This window comes from Balaenoptera physalus (assembly GCF_965194825.1).
Source record: "Balaenoptera physalus genome assembly, chromosome: 11".
NCBI lineage: Eukaryota > Metazoa > Chordata > Mammalia > Artiodactyla > Balaenopteridae > Balaenoptera > Balaenoptera physalus.
The window spans coordinates 94,260,376-94,281,067 of NC_138896.1; the positions used below are offsets into that span (position 1 = coordinate 94,260,376).

Below are 20,692 nucleotides of genomic sequence, written 5' to 3' on the forward strand. Positions count from 1 at the left end.
ACAAAAAACCCCAATAATCATATTATTATTATTAACTTATTAGACTTTCTGAGTACCCATTAGCCAAACTATGATAAAAAGCTTTCTATGATTAGATCATGTCCTCTTACCATGACAATCCTCCAAGGCAGGTCCTTCCTTCCATTGGTGTCTTTTTAGAGATAAGCATTGTGTCTTAGAAAGATTAGCCTGCTTGCCCAAGATCACACAGTTATTTAGGGACATTGCTAGGGTTCCAACCCAGATCTATGACTGGGAACAAATGCTCTTAACCACTATGCTATACTGTTTCATCCCAATTTGGTCAACTTTCCCAACACAGATGATCTACTGCTTATCATTATTTCAAACACATTTTAAAATACCTCTTAGTCTCCTAATCATCATATCTTAATATCTTCAGGGGTCGCACAGGAGGAAAAATTAAGCGAGCAAAATAGGGGAGGGTTAAAGACAAAATGGTGATTAATTCCCTGATTTCACTCAACAATTAGGTACTGAGCAGATAAATATGAGCTACACACAATGAGTGTACTTACTGTGCCACGGTTTATGATTCCAATGAGCATTTCCATGTGTGATCTTGAAATTTAGTCTTGGAAGGGCAGCCATTCTTGTCTGGATGCTTTGGGAAGGCCAATACACCAGTCACACTGGATGGACCCTTCACTTCCTCATTAGCCAGTCTCGACAGACATTTTACATTAGCATTGTCATTTATATTAGTCTGTCCCATTTTACTGTCCGATGGTAAAATAATTCTCATTTGCTGTTCTTATCATTTGTCTCTGTTTTTTTCTGAGTTTTCCCAGGTAACATCCAATTTTGCAGGATCTAATTCTTTCTCTTCCCCACAGTATTAATGACCAAGGTAGAATCATCAGGCTATAAGATAATTTCAGCAGGCAGAATAAGAGTAAAGAATAAGAATGAATGCTGACAAATAACAGAAGCACCTTTTCTTACAACTTTCTGTATCAGGGCGTTTATTCTGCGTGCAAGTTCAAGAGGTAATTATGACCTACATGTAAAGCAAGACATGTTAAATTAGGGCACAGGGTTCAAATAAAAATAACAGCAGAAACACCTAACCATTTAAATCAATCATAGTCCTCTCTGTTTACATATTTTCTTTCAAAAGAATGGTACAACTTACTAATTGCTAAATTTGTAATTGCTGCTGTGGTGATTTTACCTCCAATATTTACTGAAGTGATTCCAAATGATAATGAGTATCAGCACAATTTTCATTTTTAAAAAGGGTAAAATACTTCAGAAAAAAATGAACCCAATTAAGATTAACTTTAAATTTAAAAAAAGATGGAGTTATAAGAACATGAAACGACAGGGGTGATTTTCATTGAAAAATAAGAACTTGTAACATTCTAATCACTTTTCTTTATTTAATTGAATTATACTGTTAGGTTTTCACTGAAAACGGTAATATTAATGAAAATCAACAAACCATCTTCAACTTTAAAAAAAAATGTGTGAAGAAAATTAAACATAAAACCTAAAAATTATTTTTAAAAAACAGACAAATATTTTTATAATTTTTACTTAAAGAATACTTACGCTTGGTCAATTTTAGCTTGGATAGCCTTCCATGTAAGAATTAGAGAATATCAAAATTTAAGATAGCCAAAAGAAGTCTTCCCAGGTGTTCAGTTCTCCAATTTGAATTATGATCAATAATAGAGGGCAGAAAAAATTATACTACAAACTGACATTAGAGATGCTTATTCAGAATCTCTAAATCTAATGGATCTGATTTTGAAAGGGATTAAAAACCTCTTCATGCCTCAGACTCAGGGGTTACAGCCAGATTACCTGGGTTAGACTCCCGTTTTACTATGCCCTTGCTAGAATGACCTAGTACAATGTCCTTAATCTTCCTGACCCTTAGTTTCCTCATCTGTATAATGGGCTTGATAATAGTACCTAACTAAGAAGACTGTTGTAAACATGAATTTAGCAAAGGTACAGTGCTTAACTCAGAGCCTGGCACATGGAGTGTGAAGATATGTTGTTTAATAGGATCAGTATTACATTACTATGAAAAATTAATCTGATACTAGAATCACTTTACCCTCTCTTCTAGGAACTCCTGGAATCATATACCTTTCTTCTCAGTGGAATGAGATCAAAGGAGAGCTCTAAACGTATACAACAAAGCCACCTACGAATGATGTCTTCTGTCTTCCAGTGTCATATAGTTACCTATTGATGGGAAGAAGAATGCTAAGAGCATGGTTCTAAGCACTCACACATCACCTTGTTTCCTAACTCCCAGCCCTCTAAGTGGGTAGCACCAATAACCTCCATTTTCATAAAAGAGGAAACTTCAGCGCAGAGGAGTTTAGTAGTCACTGAAGATCTGACAACTCTATGAGGATAATACCACCATAGTCCCATTCTGCAGACAGGGAAATGGAGGCTTAGCGAAGTTATAGAACTAGTACAAAATCACAGGGCCACTAACTGGAGAGGATGCAATTCAGATCAAGGCAGTATGACTCACTGCTGACCTGACTGTGCCGTGTCAAACAGCCCTGGCTTCGGGGGAGAGGACATCAGGGCTGGTTCTGGTGGTATAATCTGTTTCTGCATATTCCCCAGCTCTTTGCCCTTTATTAGGGTACACTAATGCACCTAGTACAACTAGACTTAAATTTACAGTCACCCACACACACATACCCGTGCACACACACACACACGAACACACACACACATGAACACACACACACACGAACCCACACCTTCATACCGTGGTACAACCCCTACACATACTTTTCTCAATTCTCCTACTTCTAAATATATCTTTGAATTTTCATGTAAGAAAATGATTATTATTTTAGCTCTAATTTTCCTTACATCAACAATAACTTTTAACACTCTTTACTAATTGAAAACTAATCTTTTTCTAGTATACATTTTCAAACATTTAGAATATATCATACCGCAAGGATTGTTTAGAAGCAAGTCTCTAACACAGATACCAAGGAGAAAGTCAATGAAAGAGTTGATAAGTTGATATTAATCTTAAGAAGATATTTGTCAGAAGAGTGGGAGTAGCCACATTAACTGAAGAAGAAGTCAGAAGAAACTAGATACCATAATTCTAGAAAGTGAATTTTCTGCTTCTCTTTCCTCCCGTCTCCCCAGAGCTGAAATCCCTTTAATAGAGAGGGCATTGTCTCAAACTGCTGATTTTACTCAGTCATTAGGGTGTAAAAAAATAGAAGATTAAAAGATGGAAAGACTAAAAGTAGGCTGAAGAATATAAGAAATGATAGCATCAGCATAACTATTATGGTGTGCACCTATTTCCCCCTTAAAATGTTCTTTCTGACCATACCACAATTAATCATCCATGGGCATTTGATTTTTATAAATTTTATTAGAATAATAAAAAATAATACATACAGATAACCATAGGATACACACACAGGAATTTAAAGGTAAATTTTATACTTTTCAATATGAAACAAAGTACATATCTCATGGAGATATATTTCTAGAAACACCATGAAACAATAGAGTAATTGCCTTGAAAATGAAAAGTATAGGAACATATTATAGGAATTACCAAATAATAAAAAGGTACAACTCCATTACATGTAGCATAAAATACAGGTATTGGAGAAAGTGTTTCTCCACTTTTTGACCCGAAATAACAATGGTCATATGAAATCTACTCATCATTCAGAATTTTTCTAGATATATACAGTATATACAGACCTTGAAGAGAAAAGTTGTATTTTTCTTCTTTGTGTATAATGACTTTATCTTAAATGTGATCTCTAAATGTAAAGTAACACTCTATGGTAATATCAGAATTTTGCTAATATGTATTCTCTTTTGATATCTGTTGGTTTCAAATTCAGATATCTTTGCAAAGAACAAGTTCCTGCAAAATGTGAAATGGACAGGAAAGAGGTAAAAAATTGCTTTTGCAATGTGTAACACTCAATCTGCTGATTTTCATATATTTTTTACATACTGCTATGAAGTCACGTCTTCGACAATCCTTTGAACACCATGTATTGAGAGACTGAGTCGTACATATCAAAGTCAGCAGCATGGCCATGGTTCTATTACAAATTTAGCTCAGGAACTAAAAAGCCTGCCAGACTCACTTTCATAAACGGTTGGATTTCATTAAAAACCATCTCCACCATCCAAAAAAGAGAGGGTCCCTTGATGGAATCGGAGATTGGAAATGAATGATCACGTAAATTTTGTTTAATATTTGGGTTAAGATTCAGGTTGTTCCTTATTTTCTCCACCATGTTTTAATAAAACCTGAAAGCTTGTTCTTAGGTGTGAAGGAAACAATCTCTTTTTACTTTATTTCACTTTTTAAACCTTTTGAGAGAGGACAAAATGTGATCATTTCAGTTTTATAATATCATGGAATGAAAAAGAAAGCATTACCTAGAATGGAGTGCAAACTTTAAAAATGTGGCTGGCTGGTCCTCAGGACTTCAATATGATTAAATAAATTCATACTAATATTTTGCACAGGCCTAGTGCATTAGGGCTAACAAAGCATGGGGGAGAGGCAGAAAAGATGGGTATTATTATCTCCACATTTTAAGGGTGAGTGCTTGAGAAGTAGAGAGAGCAGTGATTTGTAAAGAATCTCACAACCACGCAGCAGTATACCCAGACGAAACAGCACTCTTCCAAAGTCTACTGTAGCATCTCCAACATTCTTTTGAATTACATGCACCCTCTGCCCAACAGGGTAATTTTTAAAATGTATCTTTCACCCTTGAGTATTTCAAATGAGCATTTCCAAATAACACTAATTATGTCTTCCAAACAGTGCTGTTACAATGGGAGCAAAGCATTTGGAGTAAATGAGTTTTTCTACATTAAAAAAAAAACAAAACCAAACCCACAGAAGTTATGTGTCTGCATGTGGGTGTGTATATATGGAAGCATGTGAGTCTCTATCCACAGGCAGTGCTTAAAATCATAAGAATGTTTCTATCGAAAATCGGATGTATGTAATATGTAAATTCCTTTGGTGTATCAAGTAAATATTAAGGCATTTCAGATTCCCCTAAAAGGATTTACTGGGTTTTTTTTTATTATTATATTCATATTTTACCTATGTAGAAAGTTAAAAATACAGAGTTGGAAAAAAAACATGCATAATCACTGCATTTCGTGAAAGCACTTTTTTTGTAACCAATGAACTTTCCAATAAATAATAAAAAAAAAAGTGACTATCACCACAGGGTGTTTACAATAAAGAACAGCGCTGTAGAGATATAACTTGACACAGGGTGGGCATTGGAGATGGCTGATGTACAACCTCTTGCATCCATATCTGTCAAAGATGATAAACAGCTCATTAATAAGGACTGTATCAATTTAAGTAACTAACTTACTACCACAAGTTAACATTAGCCTTCATGTTATTTAACAATGTAGCATATATTATTTGCCAAGAGTATCTATAAACACTCTTATATACTTAAGTTTTCTTAAAGGATTCTGGGCTTTGTTCATCTAGTATTATTTAACTTTCATTGAAAGTGGAAAAACAACTTAATCATTTTGAAAACAATTATACTCCATTACAGACAATTTTGAGATAATTCAGTGGTTTAATTAAAGCAAGCTTCATTGGAGAAGGGTTAGGAAATATGTTTGTTTCTCTTCTGTACATTTTTTGATAAGTTATTATGCATAATATAAAATATCATCTTAAAAAAGCAATCAATAAAAGCTCCATTTTCCTATAGTTGGCCTTTGTCTGCACCCATCTATGCAAACTCAACAAGAAGGCAGATGTCAGAGGGAAAGGCTACTCTTGACTCAGCATCCCTCAAATGCTAATAAAATCTATCTGTTCCTGCAAAAGCACAGAACCTATTCCTTTTAACAGTTCCACTTGGGCCATATGGTAATTTTACCTCTGAACCTTGAGCTATCTTAGGAACAAGATAGCAGGTCTTAATTAAAAACCTAAATAACAATAATAATAAGCTTAAATTAATTCCTGGTTTTGCTCTATTGAAGCACATACAGTTTTTAAAATGTCTGTAGTCCTAAATGGTTTTTACATATTTTTATGTTGCAGAACTCAGTTCTGAGATAAATATTTCCCATTTTCTTCATTTAGTTACTTGTTTGTTTTGGTCTAAGTATTGCAGTCTTTATGATTTCATGAAGAGATAAAATTCCTCCAACTTTCCACATCTCCCTTTCTCTTTACTTGCTAAGGATGTCCCTCATTTTGTTTTCCAAGATTACAGATTAGGGTTTTAATCTTGAATGCCCAAGATTATAGATTAGGCCAACCTCAATGAAAAGAAACAGGGAGCAAAGTAATTTAGGTTACTAAGAACCGCAGAATAGCATGGCTTCTGCAGTACTTAAATTGAGGCCACAAAACTCCACCCTTGAGATTTAAAAGATAAAATTTCTTCTAACACTGTCACTGGTAAAATACGTATGAAAAGTCTGTTTCCCTGAACTCTAAAAATACAATTTCTATAATACAATAGGCTTCATTTGGATTTTGAAAAGACGAGCAAGTATGAAACTCCACTGAAATCAGAAACTAAGAATTTTTTTTTTAAAGTGTCTTTTGGTTTGGCCAAGTGGGTTCTGACCTTAATTTAACAATGCTAAATTTTCTACTTGGTAAAGAACTGATAAGATTCATCTATAATTTCTCAGAGGCAAACAACTGGAATATTAAAGATCTTAAAAACACTCTGTGGGTTCAACATTGCCCTTGAGAAATGCTTAAGGAATTCTGTTTTATGGCAATCCAAAGACAAATTTATGCATAGCTCAGAATGAGAAAAAAATAAATTAATAAAATTTGTTAAATATTTCTCAATGTCTTTTCCGTTATTCTGTTCTTATCATTCTTATTTTGCACCACTCGTGAGGAATTCCTCCTGCCCTCATCTCTCATATTCCAAGACCTTCTCAGCATTCAGATGCAAGAAATGGTAGGAAAAAAAGGAGTGGAGAGGGAGGCACTGATTGACTCTCTCTTGGGGGCTCATAACTGATGCCGCGAATTAAGGAGATGTTGACTTCGACCAACTTACTGGTTATTCTTGGAATCCTGATCTGTTCGCTACTGGTCCCATCCCCGCCATCCGTTGTGGCCTTAACTTCAATAATGTAGTCCTCTTTAATGGGCAGCAAAAGTTCAGCTGAAGTTTTGTTTGTGTTTAGCACTTGCACATTATTTTGACTGCTAGTCCTATAGAAAACCTAAAATGCATGAACAAACACATTGATTTTTTTATAGTGCCCTCTTTTATTTTTTTCATAAACTTATTACTCTGATGTTACTTCATTTATATTGTTTGTTTTCCATACCCACTAAAATACAGGCTGCATTCATAGCTCTGTCACCTTAGACTAGGGATCAGCACATGGTAGAATCATCAGGTGCTCAAAATGAAGGAGGTGGGGAAGAAAAAACTTCTTCTATGAAAAGTTCAGCTGGTTGGGTATTTGTGAGGATGGAGAGATGGGGGCAAGGTCCTACTGTATAGATCTTGAACAGGAGACCAAAGAATCAGAGCCAATGCTATTAGTTGTTTTTTAAGTAGTATATGGGTGAGCATCAGAAATAGGAAACTAACATAATGAACAACTTATCAACATTTGGTCTAAAATTCCCACGTGAGCAGAATTATGTCACTTAAATTTATATTTAAGAAATCAGATGTTTTGGAAAAATACCCTTTTCATAAACAGCTTGACATCTGTATGTCAAAAGTAGTTTATAAAGATCACACCATCCACATTTAGAAAAACTGTTCAAATCTAGCTTCCTTTGAAAAGTACTGCCAGAAGTAGGAAAAGAAAGCATTGCAAATGATACAACTTACTTTATATCCTGTTACTTCTGATTCATTCTCCATGGCTTTCACTTGCTCCCAATTAAGTAACACTTTCGTGTCTGTAGCATTCCAAACAACATTTCCTGGTGGCTGACTGGGGGCTTGAAATGCAAAATGAGAAATTAAAATAGATTTGAGCATGGAGTGATATTTTACATAGAACAGATAAATGACAGTCACAGGAGGCAGCCAAAGGAGAGCAGAATCTCTTTGGTAACACATAGTGTATAGGAAGAATCAGAGAAAATAACAGAGTAGCTAAATTTCCTTTTACAAAGGCATTTCCATAACATTGTGAGACAATTTGTTTTATCATATTCATCATATACTTTAGGGCATTTCTCACTTGTTGCCATGGTCTCCTGGAAAACTTGTTGATAGTGGAGATAAAGAAATTCTTCTATCCACCACTAGAGGGAAGCTTGTGATGGGTCAGGAAAGGCAGGCAGTGTGTCCCGTTTGACACATCCAGAGGCTGAGAGAAACTGCCAACTGAGCAGATTAAAGTTGCAGGAAATGAAGTGTGGATGATTTTTAAGCCAGCCATGTATGTTGAGATGAGCAAAATGGGAGGCAATCAAAAATAAGGATTACTTAGATTTATTCCCAAGAAGTAATAGCTATACACATGAAAAACTGCAGCACAGAGTCTGTTATTTTACCTTCGTTTTCCAAGTTTAAATCAATTTTTGAGAAAAATAAGGCAAAACAATGAAACGTTAATGAGAGCTCCATTAGATAATTAATGAAACTCTCTGAGGTTTAAAAACTTGGATTCATAATTCAGCTCCCTCTCATGAACAGTAGATGCCGGGGGAAGGCGGTTTGATAGCATTTGTCAAGAGCAACATAGCACACTGAAAATTCTGTTTCTTGTCAATCACAAAACAACAAACATAAAATTATCCGTTTGGCAACCACATCACAATTGCCCAAAACAGTGTTGAAATATGTTGCACTTGTGGATTTAGCCATAGAATGTGATTTGGTTAACTGAATTTGTCATGGGAAAATGATATAAAAGATTGGCTATGCTGAGAAATTTCTCAACATCACTGACTCATGCCATGAGGGAGAGAGGGCTGGACTTACAGATGGGAAGAGGGCTCAGGTACATTCATGTGACCAATGACGCCAAACAAGATTGTATTCCCTGCAGATTTTTTGGCTTACTGTCTGCTCTTTAACACAGTTCTACATTGCCTTTAAAATTTGTGATCTGGTATTAACCATGAGTTTAGGTCAGCTCAGAGCACTCTTAAGCTGCAGTGCTTAGATAACAGAACATATATATGGCAGTTACTTAGGGTTGAAATACTAATGACTGTGTTTTGCAGGGCTCCATCCAAATGCTATGAATGCTCGATTGTTAGAACAGTTTCCCAAAGTCTGTGATTTCCTGTGGCCTGGCGGCACCATAAAAGGGCAGGTTCCATTTGAGGCAGCTCAGATAACATGCTTCAGCATGGTGTGTCCTGCCAAGAGATGTGTGCTCGTAGATTATAGAAAACTTGAAGTGATTTTGGTTGAATCACTTATTCCACCAGTCTTGCAAAAAAATTAACTGCAAGTTTAAAACCTGGGCTTATTTTGTGTGAGTCTCAAGACAGATGAGAGTTCAGCCTGAATTGAATATTTTTTGAATGGACAAAAAGAAAAAAAAAAAACAGGAAATGGGAACGGGGAGAAAAATAAAAGCTTTGTTCTGGATCTGATTACTCTTATTTTCCATATCGGTGTTTCCAAGCATCAGATAGTCACGTCCCGTTTTCATCATTTTTGTTATTTTTAAAAAAATGAACTTGACTTAAACATCAACTTCAGCCTTGTCCTAAACACTAATATTCACACAGTCATGAGCCTTGGTTTGCTAGTTACATTCCTATGGTACTCTATATAATAAATGAAGCATTATTAAATTTTCAAAAATATTTGTGGACTATTCTGAAATCATTTTGTATCGCTGCTGGTAAGAATAACATCTTCTGGGCTTCCCTGGTGGCGCAGCGGTTGAGAATCTGCCTGCCAATGCAGGGGACACGGGCTCGAGCCCTGGTCTGGGAAGATCCCACATGCCGCGGAGCAACTAGGCCCGTGAGCCACAACTACTGAGACTGCGCGACTGGAGCCTGTGCTCCACAACGGGAGAGGCCGCGATAGTGAGAGACCTGCGCACCGCGATGAAGAGTGGCCCCCGCTTGCCACAACTAGAGAAAGCCCTCGCACAGAAACGAAGACACAACACAGCCAAAAATAAATAAATAAATAAATAAATAAATAAAAGACTATTAATATTAAAAAAAAATTAAAAAAAAAAGGAATAACATCTTCTGGAAAATCCTAGATCAGATAAACTTTCCTTCCAAATTTAAAATCCTATTATTTTTAGCAACTAATGCCTATTAAAACCTATAATATGGGGGCTTCCCTGGTGGCGCAGTGGTTGAGAGTCTGCCTGCCAATGCAGGGAACACGGGTTCGAGCCCTGGTCTGGGAAGATCCCACATGCCAAGGAGCAACTGGGCCCGTGAGCCACAACTACTGAGCCTACACATCTGGAGCCTGTGCTCCGCAACAGGAGAGGCCGCGGAAGTGAGAGGCCCACGCACCGCGATGAAGAGTGGCCCCCGCTCGCCACAACTAGAGAAAGCCCTCGTACAGAAACGAAGACCCAACACAGCCAAAACTAAAATAAAAAAATTAATTAATTAATTAATTAATTTTAAAAAAAAACTAAAAAACAACCCTATAATATGTTAGGCAAGGTAGAATGTGGTTTTATATAATTTACTTAATCCTCATTACACTGCATTATAATAAAGCCCGTTTTGCTACATGGGTAATCTGGACCCAGAAAGGTTAAAAAGAAGATTGCACATTCATGTTCATAGCAGCATCATTCACAGCAGACAAAAGGTTGAATCAACCCAAGTGTCCATCAACAGGTGAATAATCAAACTGTGGTACAGCCATACAAAGGAATACTATTCAGCCTTAAATAGGAAGGAAATTCTGACACATGCAACAACCTGGATGAACCTTGAGGAAATTATGCAAAGTGAAATAAGCCAGTCACAAAAAAGACAAATTCTGTAGGATTCCACATATACAAGGTAGCCAGAGTAGTCAATCCACAGAGACAGAACGTAGAATGGTGGGTGCCAGGGGTGGGGGAGGCGACAATGGGAGATGCCGTTTCACGGGTACAGAGTTTCAGTTTTGTAAGGTGAAAAGAGTTCTGGAGATCGGCTGCAAAATAACCAAGCCCAACACTAAGGAACTGTACATTTAAAAATAGGTAAGATGGAAATTTTATGTCATGTGTGTTTTTATCACAATTAAAAATTAAAAGCAAAGAACTTGCTAAGATACACAGCTGGTAAGAGGTATCATGTGGATTCAAACCAGTTCTGGTTAATTCCAAAGTCTATGTGTCCCCTATTACGTTGTGGTAACTATCTGTGACTTTATTTAACTCTTGAACCATTGACAAATGATTTGTCAATGACGTAAAAATGAATATTAAATGTGTTCATCTCAAAATATACTCAATTTTCACTTTCCTAGGACTGCTTTTCCTGACTTCTCAGACTAAACGTACAATGGGGCCTCTTTTCTTACACCAGGTTCCCTTTCTTCATCATCTTCAGCAAAGGTACATTTTACATTTAATTGTGGTTTTATGTTTATTATCCAATTTTCCTACTAACTCGTAAGTTCCTTGCAGAGAAAATGTCCTACATGGTCTCTGACATCGATAGGCCCATATGCTAGTTTTTATTCACTAGCCTAATGTCTTGTTAAAGGTAGATATCAAATTAGATTTTGTATGTAACTGACTGCTATTTTAATGCAAGAAACACAACCCAAGGATTAAGAAAACACTTTTCTAGTGTTATCAAAAAATAAGTTTGATCTACTCCCTATGTGTCCCTAAGGAATGATTCATGCAGTGACAAAGTAATGCTGAATGGGGAAAGATTCAGAACAAGCATCAGTAGCAATTCACCATGGTGTCAGCGGGGTAACATCTGGCTGGTCACAGTTCTCAAATGTGGCACGTCAGAATCTACAATGAATTTTCTAGCTCCATGGTTTTGAAAGTCCTCCAAGACACATCCCAATAAATGCATACATTTCACAAAGACAAAACTGGGACATTAACACTGACCATCAGCTTGAGAGCTTGAATATGGCTGATCATATTGAGGCTAAGACGATAAGGAACAAAACACAAAGAAAGAACAGAATAAGAAAGACAGCAAAACAACTAGTGTATTCATTCAATACTTAAATGATTTAGTTACTAAATATTTATGTTTTAAGGGTTCAGGGAAAAATGCATAAAGAGGTGACAACATCTCAAGTAGATTTTGAAAGACGAATGTGAGTTTCACATGTATAGGTTGGGGGGTGGTATCCCAGGCAGAGGGATGACACACGCCAAGGCACAGAGGCAGGAACTAGCATAGTGCCGTAGGGAGCTCAGTTCTGACGGGTCACAGGTAGGGATGATGGGAAGGAACTGCAAAGGCGGTTGGAGAGACTGGTAGGAGCCATATGCTAAAGAGTCTAGAAGGCCAAACTAGAAAAGGAATATTTGGGGGCAGGCAATTGGCACGGCACTGAAGAAGGATGAGATCTGTGATGCCATCAGGTCTGTGCTTTCATAGATCTTTGTGGGGACAGACGGAGAAGAAGGAGAATCTTGGTGGGAGTTCTGTAGGGAGTGCACTGCAGCACTTTGTGTAAAAGATAATAAAGCTCCATGTGCAAGTGATGGCAGTAGAGTTGGAGGGATGGAACAGACCTGGAATTTGTGAATAGGTCATGATGATGGAGGTCATATGGGTGGTGGTTATAAGAAGGAAGGCTGATTCCAGCTCGGCAGCCTGGGTGAATGACACACACCTTGGGGAACAATGTTTCTATCCGGAATTCCCTTTCAGTCACTACGTACTTAATAAGCATTTCACACGTGTCAGGGATTCTCCTGAGTACAGTGAGCACAGAGATAAGGATGTTCTCTGACTTCTAATCATGGACCACATTAGTGGTTCCCAGAGACCAGTACTTGTACAAATACGATGGTTTTAGGTGGATAACATTTTTAATTGTAAATATTTACATATTTTCATGTTAGGGGAAAAAAAACCTATCATATGCAAGTCTTGATTCATAGATATAATTCTTTTGGATGAGGCCAATATTGGTACATCAGTGGTAATCTACTTTACACACAATACATAGATTAAAATTAGGTTCTAAATAATGACACAGAAAATAGGGCATTACACAAACATAAATAACTCAGATGCTTTCAGTAGCACACAGATGTCTGGTAAACACCCCAAAAAACACAGTCATAATTCAAACTGACTCTGAACTAAGGATATATTTACAGTAAATAATTCATCTTAAACTAAGTGATCAAGAACAGAATATCACTCTATTAATAACAGTCATCAACACTCTGGTTAGTTCATTGCAAAACTTATTTCTAGGTACACATTCTTGGCAAATCAATTATGTTTATTTTTGCTATTCATTGTAGTTTTAAGTTATAAACTTTTCTCTAAGTAACGGCTTTGCTTTCATTTTTATAGGAAGAAAATTAAAACTACTGTCTTGTAAGGAGACAGTATTAGTCGTGTTCTGTTTATAGCAATGATACAAAGCCTTTTAAAATAAATATATTTAAGTATTAAAGTAAATACATTAGGGAAATAATAATCCAGGTTGTTGAGTATCTGGCTAAAATCTTGCAAGGATCATTCAGTGACTGGAGATTGCAAAACACTGGGCAAATTATGAATAAAGTAAAGTTTGATTATTGTATGATCCAAACTTCCCTTTAGTATCTTCATCCCTACTTTTGGTTTCCATCCTTACCAACCTTTAGTTACCTCGTATTAAGCCTTAAATGCCCTTCTTTTCTATCTTACTAATGTCAAACTTCAAATATTAATTCTTTCCTTCCACAAACTCTCTATAAAAATGATTTACCCTTGTGCACCAACAAACAGCAAGCTTGTACCACCACAGACAAGATCTACCTAATATACTTAAGGCTTAATACACTAAAAGCAATGTGGCCACTTACAACTCACCTGTATTGATTTTAGTCCCTTAACCTAGCAGAAGCCACAGAGTCTCAACTGCAAAAGAAGGAAAACAGCTGGTGGAGCTGTTGCTGGATTAAAAAACACAAGATAGTGAAATGTTTATAACTCTAAAGCTTCACATCAGAGGTTGCAACCTGAAACTTCAGCTAGATCCAGCTTGCACATATTTTTTGTCTCACCCAAATACTGTATTTTAATTTTGTTTAGTTACCAACATTTAAAACTTGGGAGCTTTCATTTAAGATCCAGATTTCTGGTTTCTTGTGCAAAACTAGATGGTCAGGAACACTGGTCCTACACTGATGGATAGAAAGGATGGGATGGAGCAAGAAGAGACTGCCCCACATGCCCACCACTGCTCATTTAAACCTGCCCGGCCACTGAAGGCACCTGACTTTATTATTCCTCTTTTTAAATAAAGAGTCATTGGGGGTAGTTTTTACATATTTTGAGGATATTTTATTGACATATTTATATAAGTAATCTATCTGGATGGAATAAATTATCTTGTTATTTCTGTAAAGGCTTGAGGTTGTAGATGCTGAAGGAAGGGATATGGAGGAGGAAGGTGCAGGCAGTAAAGGCAGATGAAAGAGCAACTCGGGGACCCCTAGGGAATCTCTCAGGAACTGTGATTTATTCTTAGATCCTCTGGAAACTTTTTAAAATGATCCTCATTATTGGCTGGTAGGATTGACTGTTATTATTGTTTAAAAATACTTTGGGGTAGATCATTTGGGGTGTATTATTATTTAGTCTTTGCAGGTCTTCTGTCCTTCATCCTCCATGGAAAGATTATGCTTCCCTGCCTCACTCTCACTGACATTCAGCTTGGCCATGGGACTTGTGGTCCCAAGCCTTTAGGAAGACATACTTCCCCTTCTCACTGGCATCTCACAGACATCAGGTTTTGTTATATGGCTTGTTTCAGCCAGTGGAATGTAAGCAAAAGTGAAATGACAGCTTTAAAAGCAACTGAAGAGCACGGTTCACCATTTTCCCTTTGCCATGAGACCAGCATGGCCCAGAGAGTGGCTGCGTCTTCAGTCAGGGTCCTGCAGTGAAGATGCAATTGATCAGATCTGAATCGCACCTGTGATGGACATGTAGTACGAATGAGAAAGAAACACTTGTAGTTTAAAGCCTCTAGGTTTGGGAGTTTTGGATACTCTACCCATACTAGCCCAATCTGACTAATACAGCTATTAAACAGTAGCCTAAGCTTCAATGTAACACAATGAATTTTTGTAAAGGCATTGAGTCACATACTGAAGTGGAAATGGGCAGGAGAGAGTTGACAGCATATCTTTTAGGACTTCCAGTTTCACTTTTCATGTTCTATGACATTGGAAGCCCAACCCAGAAGGCTGGCTGAGTTCCACACCTTATGAGAATTAACTTGATATATGGTCTACATTTTGAAATTTTTTGTAAATCATATCTCAACTTTCATATCCTGTAGATTTTTCCTCTGTCAACTCAACTTCTACTGTGTTGACAGTACACTAAAATAGAAAAAAATGATAAAAACTAATTTAATTCTAGTAGAAAAGTGGCATATCACTATATATATAGCACAACACTAATTGACAGGCTGTAACATTATTTCAATAATTTCAAATGGTATGTGACAAGAATAATAGTATGTCAAAGGCTTTTATTATTATTATCATTCTTTTAGCACCTATCCTGACATCCTCCGTGTATTTGATCATCAGACTCCTCAACAACAGCCCTATAGCTTTTACTAAATCTACAGCCACGTGACTGCAAATAGGTGATTACTGCAAGGGTGTTGACTGGATGAAGCTGGGAATATAAGACATGTCTACCAACAGGAAAATGGCTAAATTGTGGTGCATTATCACAATGGAATGTTATACATTCACTAACATATTTATGAAAATTATTAATGACCTGGGGAAAATTCTGATACAAGGTAACTAAATATATGGCATAACCTCCACTGTCTAAGAGAAACATTTTATAGAACTTAAGTCTGGAAAGAAAGATCAACAATACTAACAATGGTCTTTCTGAGGGATAGGATTATGGGTGATTATTTTCTTCTATTTTCCCCTAATTTTCAGCAGTGAATACATTTTCCTTTACATATAAAAAGTAGAGGTTGTTAAAATAAAGAATATTACTGTCCAGAATTTTCAGTAGTGATATCTTCACAGTGCTGATAGTGAAGTTGACATTGACTTTCAAAATATGGAATTTTAAGAAAATATATTTGCTGTGACTTAATTATGTAAAACTCAACAGATTTCTTGACTACCTGATGGTAATGAGCTGACTTACATGATAAGTGGTAGCTTGAAGGTACACTTTCCACTTGGACTTCACTTGACTTAAACATCAGCATTTGTCATGAAACGGCTTAAATATTTGACACTGTGCAGAAAACAAGTCACCAAAAGCCACTCTTTCCCAAATAATGAGATATATTTGTCTTGACATCATTGAAATTATTATAAATTAATTTATCATAAGAGATTGACTCAATTTTAAAAAACAAGACAAAAACACGTGCTTCTTAACTCATCTAAAACTCAGAAAAGACTTTACTTGGGGTCTAATCTAGAATGTCAGGGAAGACAGCCTTTCTTCATTTTAAATGAATGGGAATTCCCGTGACCAAAACCTCTCCTTCTTCGGATAATAACAACATGAAAATTTGTAACCTATAATCAGAACATTTACAAGCTTCTAGAGAACTCATGGGCAAGGTGGACAGATTTTCAAAAAAGTACCAAAGCTCCTACAAACTAAAGTTCATAAGATTTATACATTTGGCCAAAGTAAGTATTTGTTTCTATACTAGCTGAAGCTTCCTAATTGGATTCTGATTAAATTCAATATTATATTGCTATCTTGCTTCAGAGCTTACAAGATCAGAGATCACTTTCTTGAAGTCCACAGACAGGAAAAGAAAACCCTTCTAAATCTGAAGAATGTGCATTATTAGTAAACAGTGTATTCTAATGTATGTATGTGATTTGTGGCATATCATACACAAACATGAGTGGGTGACATATATCTGTGGTATGTGACACACAGAAAAGCCAACAAATAACACTTAGTCACCTAGGGAGGAATTAATTCCCTTTTAGTCTTCCCATTAGTTTCAAGAGAAAGCTGGATTTGGGGGCTACTAGCTCTTTCGTATCCCTTCAGTGCTAACATTACAAACAAAGAGGAAGCAGGTTCAGTTGTCTGAATAGGCAAGACCACTTTGCTAATATTTAAAATGGAGAACAGCTTATTTTTTCGTTATATTTACTATTATTGGCATTGTTAATTGTTTAATTATTACTTTGTTAACATCTACTTATGGCAATGATACTGGTTTTCATACTCAGGAAATGAGTTTCCATTTTCTTTAGGTTTATATAAGTAAAAATGGTAAGTTAGTTTTTAAGAAAAAATACTAGGTACACATTAGCAGAGAAGGCCCACAGAAATGGCAAAAATTGAGAAGGCAGATCACCATCTAAAATTTGGGAAACCTTGCACTGATATGTATCCTGACTCTTAGAGTGGATGATTATATAATGAAATCGTACCTTCGAAAACTTGAAAACTTCTACATTAGGTGTTTGAGGCAGGAATATTCATTTTATCAAAAACCTCTGAAATATTGACTCACGTTCTTTCAGGGCTTGTTTTATTCACATTTCCTTTTCATTTCCTGAGGACACAATCGGTTTCCTTAAATTCAGACAATTAATTTTGGCTCAACCTACATGGATGAACATTCCATTTGGAAATGCAAACACTCAAGTGAAAAACTGATTTCACCACTTAATACCACTATTTTCTCAAGTAGATACTCATGTATAATCATTGGTGAAGGCATTAAAAAATAGGATTCTCTTGTTCTAGGGGAGAATCTGGGCATGTGATGCAGGCCAGGCCAATCAAGGGTTTCCACCTACTTGCCACAAAAACTGGCTCTAGAAGAGCCAAGACCCCTCTTTGGCTCTGAGTGGAGGCATCAGGAAGGAGCTGGCCCTTTTCCCAGCATGTTTAGTTGACAGGAATAGGCTTTGAGGTGTTTAATGGCAATACTGTTACTCTGAAGAGGGGACCTGGTGAGAATGATGCCACCGTGGAACAGAGCCAAGAGATGAAGAGAGTCTCGACTGTTTAATAAATACTTACAGGGCACCAACTGTGAGTACTGAGACACTGAAGATAGAGCTCTGGGGATAGAGTAATGAGGAAAACAGGCAAAATCTCTGCCCTGAAGGAGTTTGGCCTTCAGTCAAAGCAGGCTGGTGAGACAACAATAAAATAATTACGAACAAGCTATAGCATGGGTGGTGGCTCTAAGTGCGATGCCCAAGAATAAAGCAGCAAAGGAGACAGGGAGTGTCGGGAAATGAGGGGCTGTACTTTTACATACGGCGGTCAGGTGGCACTGAGGTTACATGTGAGCATGGGGGAGAGTCCCACTTGGGCATCTGGAGGAACAACCTTCGGGGGAGAGGGGGCAGCAAATGCAGAGCCCCTGAAAGGAAGGTGGAAGGAGCGGGTAGAAAATAGTAGGAAATGAGTCTAAGTAGGATTTCAGGATGGATTGTAAAGGCCTTGTTGGGCATTTTAAGGATTTAGCGTTTATCTGGAGTGGGATGGGAAGTGATTGGAAGGTTCTGAGCAGAGAAGCGACATCATCACTACCACTCTGGCCTAAGGGAGACACAGGCAGAGGGGCTGAATGATAAAGGGCCACTGCCCTGATCCATGTGAGGGTTGTGCCAACTTGTACCAGGGCGACTGCCGTAAATGCCTTAAGAAGTGGCAGATTCTTGTAGAAGGCAGATTCTGGACCAGGTGTACGGTATAAGAGAAACAGAAGAGTTGAGGGTGACCCCAAAATTTCTGTGGATGAGCAACTGCAACAACGGGATTGAATTTACCAAGATGGGGAATATTGATATTGTAGAAGGGCCAGGTTTTAAATGGGGTGGATGATTTAAAGAACTTAGTTTTAGAAATAATCAATTTGAGATGTTAGGTGATTATTGAGGATGTTGAGTGCTAAATTTATCCATACTGAAAGCCACAATCACCACTTGACTTTTCAGTCATACAAAGCAGAATATTTGCCCTCCACATTCTTTCCTGCAATCTCCGAACATAAACTTCTCAGTATGTTTCCTTTTAGAAGCCGTTCCATTTCGTCATTTATATGCTATCTGCAATTTTTCCTCATCAGTGCCTTTAGATAAAAGATGTTCTTAAGAGTTAGCTCTCTTTGGGTTGCAAGTAACAAAAATCCATCTTTGATTACTTAAAGAGGCTAATTAGTGTTTAACTTAGAAATGCTTTAAAAAAACACAAGTATTTGGATATCAAAAATTAAGTGTTTAATGGAAGCTACAGTACTTAACCTGAGAATCCTTGTATTATTTACATTAATCAAAAATATCACCCAAGATCTGTATGGATGTAAAGCCTCGCATACAGAATTCCATGATTACAAGTACATGAAACTTGCACATTTTAAGTAAGATGGTGAAGGACTCCAGTAAGTGTTCTGAATTCACCATGTTCAGTCAAGAGGAAGTACATGGGATTAATAATAGTACTTCAGGCTGGCCTGCTTCTTTAGATTTCATTCATCTATCTAGCTACCGATTAAACATTTAATGAGTGGCTCCCAGTGCCAGGCTGGGCACTGGGGCTGGGTGAACAGACACAGAAGGACTCTTTCCCCATAAAGTTTACAATCCAGAGGGGAAGACAGATAGCAAGCAAAGACTCAAAGATGTTATCTTCGTTCTTTATGCCTGAAGCATGACAATAATTCTCTTCATAGTGATAATCACAAAAGCCTTATTAAAATTCGTAACTAGGATTTAAAGCTAACACCATGTCAAACGTTAGTATGACTATTAAGAGCTGCCAGTAAAACAATATTCGAAATAGTTTTAAAAGATTGCCTTACTTGTATTTTGGTACATTAGAAAAATTATGAATGTAAAATTTAAAACTGAACAATGGTCTTTATACATAATCTTAGAATAATTAGGGATTTTAATTATCTCTATGAATTTCCCACTCAAAGTAGGAAAACTTTCTTTAATAACACCTACAGCCCCACATGCAGACTCCAGTTAAATTGGGGCGATAGGAATGTATCATTTGCAGGGGGGATTTTGTTCAATTACTGGAATTCCCATGAGACTCCAGGTCCATGAGCACAGAAGTCCTGTCTATCTTTGATCACCTTACCTGCTTCCTAAACACAGAGTAAAATCCCAATGAATACTGGTGTTATATATGACATGAACATTCTAATTATATGGTTGAAAGAGAGGCTAGCACAGTGGTTAAGACTATGTCTGGATTTGTACGGCTCTCTTGCTACTTACTCTGTGATCTCAGTAAAGTTATATAACCTCTATGTGCTTCTGCATCCTCGTCTCTAAAGTGAGACTACTAATAGTTTCCAAGTCACGGTGTTGCTGTGAGAATTAAGACTCAATACATGAAACATACTTAGAACAGAGACTGGAAATTGCTCTGTAAGTGTTAGTCATTAAAATCATAATCACCATCGTTACTGTAACCCACAAATTCCTACTTTAGATTGGGTATTTATAGGCTATCTTTAAATTTTAAAGGGTTTTGCTTTTTTTTTAATTCTATTTCACTCAGTGTACA

General features: G+C 36.9%; 1 protein-coding gene across 1 annotated transcript in view; it reads right to left on the bottom strand.

Moving 5' to 3' along the window:
- Positions 1-132: 132 nt before the first annotated feature.
- The window catches only part of CNTN3 (contactin 3), a 325,704-nt gene continuing 305,144 nt past the window's right edge, over positions 133-20,692 (bottom strand). Inside the window, exons 21-23 of the mRNA XM_082412129.1 lie at positions 7,878-7,990; positions 7,083-7,251; positions 133-5,341 (exon numbers count right to left, since the gene is read on the bottom strand). Coding sequence (XP_082268255.1) covers positions 5,241-5,341; positions 7,083-7,251; positions 7,878-7,990 — 383 coding nt within the window. The 3' untranslated portion in view covers positions 133-5,240. The remainder of the gene's footprint in view (positions 5,342-7,082; positions 7,252-7,877; positions 7,991-20,692) is intronic.